General features: G+C 34.1%; 1 protein-coding gene across 1 annotated transcript; it reads left to right on the top strand.

The window, feature by feature from the left end:
- The first annotated feature begins 359 nt into the window (after positions 1 to 359).
- Positions 360 to 8,503, top strand: LOC104904118 (uncharacterized). The gene is made up of 7 exons (XM_010692308.3): positions 360 to 1,029; positions 3,122 to 3,651; positions 3,790 to 4,363; positions 4,779 to 5,263; positions 5,779 to 6,373; positions 6,882 to 7,360; positions 7,518 to 8,503. Exons 1-7 carry the CDS (start codon positions 567 to 569, stop codon positions 8,112 to 8,114), a joined length of 3,723 nt encoding a protein of 1,240 aa, XP_010690610.2. The 5' UTR covers positions 360 to 566; the 3' UTR covers positions 8,115 to 8,503.
- Positions 8,504 to 8,760: the final 257 nt, after the last annotated feature.

Genomic DNA, 8,760 nt, shown 5'->3' with positions numbered 1-8,760 from the left:
GCCCGTTGGGGGCCCTTACGTTCAAATGTTCTTTACGGTGCTATTTTCTGAGAAATTTGGTACTGCACTGAACTACCATCTCTCGCTCACAAGATGGAAAATTATGTTAAAGCGTTACAATTTTCTGGTGAAGATTATATTCAATTATAATACCATATTAGGTAAGCTTGAATGAGAAAGAGATATTGGTTCAGGATCTGATATGAATTAATAACCAAGGTTTGATTAAGACAAGAAACCTTTTGATATGAATATTTATACCATATACCCCATGACTTGATAAAAAAAAGTGGAGGTCAATATGTTATCTTATATATATACAAGAAACAAGCTAAAATGACAATTGTATTAATAAAAGAAGACTTGCAAGACTAGAAAGAAATAGTTGTATAATTTCCTCAAGAAATTACTAAATATTAGTCGCTAGAGTACAACTTTAGCGTCAACATTTCCTAGATAAATTCCCAATATATACCAACTTCAATATCAATAGTATTGCAGTATCACAGAACAGAATAACACAAATCTCAAACTCAGAGACAAAGATTTAGTAACAATAATTAACAATGAAAGCAGAGGTTTACAAAGCAGCAGTAAACGGAGATGTGAGCATCATATATGGTGATGATGCCATAGAAAGCGAGTTACAATCTGTAACCTCTGGAAACAACATCTTACACATAGCAGCGCAACACGGGCAATCGAATTTTATAGAAGAAGTTCTAATGAAGATGAAGTCATCAAAAACGAAACTAATCATCCAAAAGAACATCAATGGGGATACCCCTTTTCATGTTGCTGTAAGGCATGGGCAAGAAGCTGTTATGGACGTACTAACAGGCGCAGCTAATAGCTCACTCAAATTGTTATTGATGGGTCAGAATGAAGATGGTGATACACCGCTTCACGTTGCTCTTAAATATTCTCACATTGCAATGGCTCCCAGTCTTGCACCAAACCGTCAAATCCTATCTGTCATCAACCATTCTCAGGAAACTCCTCTTCATCTGTTTATTCGATACCTTCCTCGTAAGTTCTTCGCTCCTACCTCACCTGTTTGTTTCATTTATAACTACTAGTACTAGTCTTATATGCACGCTATGCTTGGAAATTACATTAATTCACTGTTAGATTAATTGTTTGTGAAATTACATCTAGTAATTATTTGTAATTAAAAGTACACAATCCCCCAATTCAAAATGTCCGTAGTCCATCCATATCAGTTTAGTTCTCTAAAAAGTCTTCGATAAAGGTGTGTAGTTGTTGCGTATTTGAAGAGTGGAAAAGGATAATTATAAAATAGTAAATAATAAAAGTCTTAGTTACTTTTTGCTAATATTAATAAGTATTGATATTTATTCATTCATGGCTTTTTCAGGTAATATGATAAACTGATAAAAAAAAGTCAGATGAATAACTTTGCTTTTAGTTAGCTAAATTATGTTTAACAAAGATAAATTACTTGACATGTTGATAAGGGTCATATTTCTCATTGCAAGCTGGTATCATATATAAACCTACAGTTGGTCTTGTAGTCGTAGAAGACCACCCAATTTTAACCTAAAATTAGGCACAATCCAAGCTCAATATTAAGAACAAAACATTCCACTTTTATTTTATTATAGTGACGTTTAATCTTTTAAGGGACCAGATTAATCTATTTCATGATCAGTTTAATCTATTCAGTAATGACATTCTTTGATCCATTTAGTGACTAGTTTAATCTGTTCGGTAAGACTACCGAATTAGTTTTTAAAATTATATGTGATACTTCGATAATCAAGAAAAAAAAAAGGAAGGAGACGAGAATGGATGACTTGGATAGTGTTAGATTAGAGTGAAATGGAATGTGCTTGTTCAAATCATGCTTATATTTAAAAACTTATTATTATTGTTATTATTATCATGATTATTATGATGAGTATTATGATTATTAGTATTACTAATGTTATTATTGTTATTGTAATTATTATTATAATTACTATTATTATTATTATTATTATTATTATTATTATTATTATTATTATTATTATTATTATTATTATTATTATTATTATTATTACTACTACTACTTTCATTTTTATTATTCTTATTATTTTCATTATTATTAGTATTCCTCTTTCATTATTATTTATTTTCATTATCATTATTATTTATCATTTTCATTGTCATTATTAATTTTATTATATTATTATTCATTATTTACATTATTATTATTATTATTATTATTATTATTATTATTATTATTATTATTATTATTATTATTATTATTATTATTATTATTATTATTATTATTATTATTATTATTATTATTGTTGTTGTTGTTGTTACTATTATTATTAGGAATAGTTGATTCTAATAGTACAACCTTTCACAAATTAATTTTTAATAAGTCAGCGTTTCAATTATTCTTAAATAATGCAACCTTTTGAGGTATTTTCTTTTAATGTACTTTGATGTGTTAATAATGAATTTGTTTGGTAAGCCATCCCTTGCCTCCAAGCCCCTGCTTTTATGGTAAAGAGTTAATGTTTTGGACGATTGTAAGTTATTTTAACTCACTAGAAGTAAATAGAATATAAAAGTTGCATTTTTGAGGAATTATTGAAAGGTTGGATTGTTAAAAAATTATTTTTGTAAGGTTGGATTATTAAAGAGTAATCAGTAAAGGTTGTATTATTAGAATCAAAAGGAACATAATTTGTTTCTAAGTATAATATTCCTTCCAAGAAAAACATCAATTTTCATTTATTGCAAAATCCACCTGAATAGGGTTATTATTATTCTTTGTCCCTCTTGTATGGGTAGTAAGCACAAGTTAGTTGGTTCAGTTCCTTTATATGTGGCTCCCTCCTTTTAAGAAGCGTATTAGTAATGCAGGGTCTCGTAGAATATGTTCTAGGCTTATTGTGTCGATCCATAAGATGACTTGTTGTCATTCGTCAGAATGCATGGGTTAGTTTGTTCTTTTTCTTGTGTGTACTTATTGCAAAAAAAAGAACTTTTTAACCTTAAGTTCGAATAATTATAAGTTGTAATCAATTTGGATAAGTCGAGATGAACATAGTCGTTTCATTCTTGATTCTCTCATAGCTAACTTTGTTTTTGTACGTTTCATCAGTCAATGTAATGCAAGGAGCAACCTCATCAGGACAAATTGGGATGCTAAACTCTGTAGGCGTATCCATAGTTCCAAACTCAGTTTATCTGTTTTTAATGGACGCGGCGGAGATTATATTGAGACACTTCCTATCATTGTACAACGAAGCTGCATGCTTGCGTGATGCAGAGGGCCTCACCCCACTATTAAGAGCAGCACGTTTCAGGGTTTTCTGGGCTTTGAAAATCATACTGGAACTTTGTCCTGAATCTGTGAATGTTTATGGCCCCCAAAATAGAACAGTGTTACATTATGTACATTTGTCTGATTATGAAGAGCTCCAAGATTTGCTCAAAATTCCAGAAATCAATGCCCTTAAGAATGTAAAAGACTGTGAGGGAAACACACCAGCACACCTTGCTGCTAAAAGTAACAACTTGTTACTTTTAAAAGGTTTACATGAATCCATGGCAGATTTCTCCCTTAAGAACAACGACGGTCTTACAGTTGATGAGCTGATTGGATCCCGTGAAGGATTTTTTAGCAAAATGGTATTTATGCTACTTGTTTTGTTTTGCAAATTATAAGATGCACAATGGTGTATACCATGATCTAGCAAGATTAAAGATACACCTTCTAGTCAGAATGAAGTTGTTTTTGTTAAATTGTATTGTTTTCAAATATAACAGGAAGAGGCAATACTTAACTCCCGCATTAGTGGAAAATGGATGGAGAAGGAGCTATATGAAGCAGTTGCAGGGAAGGGGGATGTGACATTGTTTGATAAAAAGGATGCAACAACAGACATAGATGGTAAGGTAATTGCGAACAATGATGAATACTTCCTGTCTCGGACACCAAATGGAAGCACCATACTTCATTTAGCCATCCAAAATTGCCATTCTGCATTGGTCGAGGAGATTCTAAAGCATTTTCCCACTCTCCTTCTTTCAAGAGACTTTAATGGTGATACTCCTATACATATTGCTGCTCGGCTCAGAGCCCCAGCAGCTGCACTCATGGTGCACTCTTGTGCTGAGTGCTATCATGTACTTGAGCAAACAATATCTAGTAACGTGCTTCATTTCCCACCATGGAGAACCAAAAATTCCAAAGGCAACAATGCCATTCATGAAGCTATGCGGACAAGCAATTATAACGTTGTTGAAGAGTTGTTAAATGTTGATCCTCATCTCTCTATAGCAACAAATAATGATGAAGAAACGCCTCTTCATGTATTAGCTAGATACGCCACATACACGGGTAAATCTCTTCTTAGGATTTGTTTTCCTTATCTAAAAGACTGAAATAGGGTATTCTGGTCAAAATTTCTTAAGGTCTGAATGATTTTGGGCTGTTTGAATCTTTCTGGTCTAATTGAAAACTTTTTTATTCAGTTTGAATTGATCTAATTCGAACAAAAGTAAATATTGAGTTTCTAATATATTGAAGAGACATATCCTTTCAACTTTTTCTTGATGAGGTAGGGAAGTTTTAGTACTGTTTTGCAATGGCTACAAGAATATGGAGTATCAAAGTGAAGATTGAAGATATAAACTCACTATAGCAGCTACTATGCTGTGTTCTGCATAAATTAACTGCTTTTCACAAATTAGCTATTTGTTTGCTACTAACATGAACACCACATATATATTGTGTGTGTGTTTGCAAATTGCAGCAGAAGATAGGCTATCGATAATCGGATGTATGCTGGATTTAGATGTTTTTCCTTCTTACAAGAAGGATGTGGAGGGTTTAACCCCTGCTATGAGAGCAGCCCAGTCTGGCCGAATAAGAATTGCTCTGCTGATATTTAAAGTCTGTCCTCAGTCAATGGAAGTCCGTGACTCAAAGGGTAGAACATTTCTGCATCATCTAAATCTTGTGCATCTTGACCTTGTTGATGAATCTGAGGATACAAGTAGACTGGCCCAAGAATTATTTGCCATTCCTGGAGTACATAGCCTGAGAAATGCACAAGATGAAGATGGAAACACACCCTTACATCTCGCTCTTAAAACTGAAAACCTTGTTACTGCAAAATTTTTGATGCAGAGTTGCCTCAAGTCTACAACTAGGGAGGAATTAACCATCATCAATAAAGACGGTTGCTCCATATTCAGCCTACTTGCACTATTGCAAGCAAAAAAGCCTGATAACAAGGTACTGTGTATTTGCATATACTCCTTACTCCCTAGCAAATAAGCTCACAATAGGATTAATATTGATAGGTTCTCTTTATTACAAGGTCTCATGCTTTAAGACCATTTTCCAATTTGCATAATTTCACAAGTTAAAGATGTTTTTGAAGTCTTGTGTACCTATTTAAGATGGAAGTACTTGCTAGTTGCCATTAGTGCTATTGCTGAATTAATCAAGCCAAGATGACTCATTTGCAATAGAGCTCATTTCAAATAATCATGGTTTTTCTGAATAATGATCACAACATTCAAAACACACCAAAAAATTTAAGTGAATCATTCTTTTAATAATCCTCTTAAGTGATCAAAGCCATATATCAATCCCCTCAAGTTGCAGCACTGTGTGTCCATGACACAAATTTCATGGTATGATGTTTGATATCATCTAAAAACGCTAGGCACCTAATTAACAAACAAAAAATCTGGACACTACTGTACTCCGATCCTGAGAACTTTGATGTATCTGGCTGTCTGCAGGATATAAACGCATTAGCACTACTCAACAAAAACTATGTAAAAGAGATAACCTTGATAGAAAAGATAATGGAGAAAGAGCTGCATATGGCAGCAGTGGAGGGGGATTTGAAGCTATTCAAAGAGGTGAAGGATGATATAGAAATGGGACTTGGTAAATATGACACTTCCTATTTCCTGACGCGAACACCAGATGGAAGTAATATAATTCATATAGCTCTTAGACCTGGAAAAGTAGATACTGCAGATTTTGTTGAGGAAGCTCTAAAACAGGTTCCAGCTCTCTTAATTCAAACAGACTCAAATGGAGATACCCCTCTTCACCTTGCTGCAAAGTGGCACACTCCTGCTTCCATAAAGGTACTCGAACACACATCAGAATGTTACCAAAAAGCTAGGGAGGAGAGCAGTCGAGGAGTTATTCTTCCACCTTGGAGTGTTAAAAATTCCAAAGGCAATATGGCTATTCATGAAGCAATGTACACTGGCCATATATATGCTGCAAGTATTTTGGTTACCGATCCTGAGGGGGCTCTATATGTTAATGATGCTGGTGAAACCGCGCTTCATGTATATGCTAGATGTGGCAGTTATACAGGTCAGTTTCTAGCTTCGCTAGGGTCTATTCTCTTCACCTTATTTTCGCTTAATTTCAGAAAAAAATAAACAAGAAGTTGAGAAAATAAGAAAAGTTCAATAAAGTTAAGGATAACTAAGAAAAGTTCAAAAAAATGTAAGACAAGTCAAGCTAAAATAATGTTAAAAATAACTCACTTTAATTTGTAAACGAGTTATTAGGCCTGGACGATGCCCCAGGTCATTAATATTTTCGTGTTAAAGAAAGTAGCATCTAATGTTATATAGTTCATTGGTTAGAACTTTATTGTATTAACTGATACATTTATCTTCTATTTATAATTTGTTTTATCAGTTGAACATTAATCAAACATCATTATTTATTTTAACCAGAACTCTAATTATCCATTTTTATTATTCTAAAACTAAAAATAAAAATATACTATGACTGGACGTCCCTATGTGGCTTTGAATTATCCTACAAGTATTGAATTTAATCTTGTTTGTTTATACAATTATACTGCATGCAGCCATAGATAAGTTGGAACTCGTAAAAATTCTAATCTCGAAGAACATATCTGCTGTTTATATGCGTGACAAAGATGGTCTGACGCCTTTGTTAAGGTCTGCAAAGTGTGGCAGAATTTGGGTTGCTCTGGCTATACTAGAACAATGTCCGCAATCAGCACAACTCCGTGATCCAAATGGCAGGACCTTTTTGCATCTCCTGCGGCTGGATATTGAATTTACTGAGGCTTCTAGTGACTTCGTCTTCAAAAGGATGAGCAAGCGGTTGTTCCGAATCCCAGAAGTAGATGCTCTAAGAATGGTACAGGATTATGATGGGAACTCACCTTTACACTATGCCATAAAGACTGGTAACTCAATTACAGCAAAAATATTAGCACATAAATGTTTCGAAACCAAAGAAATGTTTGAGTTAGTACTTGTGAACAATGAGAACGAGGGACTTATGGATCTCATTGCATCCTATCAGACCCCTGATGAGGTACATACCAGTATGACTGTATCAGATTTATTTTTGCCGAGTCCATACATATATTATTTCTCCTATTTTTATTATTGTCAAGCCAGATAATGTTTCATTATCGTCGCATCAGATAGACTGTTAACACACTTTGTTTTCATGAACTGAAACATAACAGATTGTAAAGCTGATTCAGAAGAAAGTGCCAAAAGTCAGCACTTCATGGTTCCTGAGCTCTTATGGAATTCGCAAGGCTGATATTAAAGAGTCTGCGGGATCCTTATCAGTAATTGCTGCACTTATCACAACGATGACATTTGCAGCAGCCTTGCAAGTGCCTGGTGGATTTAATGGTGATGATGGGTCTCCTGTCCTTATAACAAGGACAGCATTTAAGGTTTTTCTGGTGTTTGATATCGTCGCTATGTGCAGCTCCATAGTTGTACTGCTTTCTCTCCTATGGGTGATGGCTTCTGGCAAAACTAGCGACTCCTTCATATTGTTAGACCTCTCCTTTTTCTTGCTGCAATCATCCTTTTATTCAACCCTTGTGGCTTTCATGTCAGGAGTGTATGCGTCTACTATACATCACACTTCTTGGTTAGCTATATTTGGATGTGTACTCTGCTCCACTGTCATTCTGATTACTTGGAAAACCTCAGTCCTTTTCCTTGCAAGAGCTATCAAAATTGTCACAAGGCTTCTCTTTAACTTGAAGACACACTCATTTAAAGAAATTTACCATAATGGTAAAGTGATTTTAGGTGATGATTGATTCAACTTTTACATGTATCAATGTCGTATTGATGCTAAAAACAACTATCAAGTACGAAAACCTCTAGTTCCTTTATCCATTCCCAAGGGCTGGTTGGTGAAATCTAGATTGCTATTGAAAGAATGGTAAAGTGAACGTAGAAGGGAACACCTTACACCAACGGGTGGTTTAACAGCACCACGAAATGTTAAGATATTTAACAAAATGATAAAAGTGATTTTAGGTGATGATTGATTCAACTTTTACATGTAACGATTTCTTTGCTTAAATCACGAATTGAAGGCCATATGTGGCTAGATATCGAAGTACTTGACTTCCCCTATAAAATAAGTTGTACTAGCCTCCTTAACATTTCGTGTATCATATGTATAATTAAACTTTTGCTTGATTTTGAATTTTTAATTTTTTTTTAACACAAACTAGCGATTATATATATTAATAAAACGTCATATTACAAAACAACATTGCCACAAAACCTGAGCCTAAACTGGAAAGTAGATAACCAAACTTAACCAAATGATACAAGTTTAGGGAACAACAAAAGTGGAAGCTGCTTGAGGCTAACCCATTGGTTTACCAACTCCTGCATATACTCCTGTAAAACACATTGCGGTGGAGCAGTGTGAGTGACTTTATCCATCTCCAT

Source organism: Beta vulgaris, chromosome 9, assembly GCF_026745355.1.
Source record: "Beta vulgaris subsp. vulgaris cultivar EL10 chromosome 9, EL10.2, whole genome shotgun sequence".
Classification (NCBI taxonomy): Eukaryota; Viridiplantae; Streptophyta; class Magnoliopsida; order Caryophyllales; family Amaranthaceae; genus Beta; species Beta vulgaris.
This window is presented reverse-complemented; position numbering and strand designations above follow the sequence as displayed.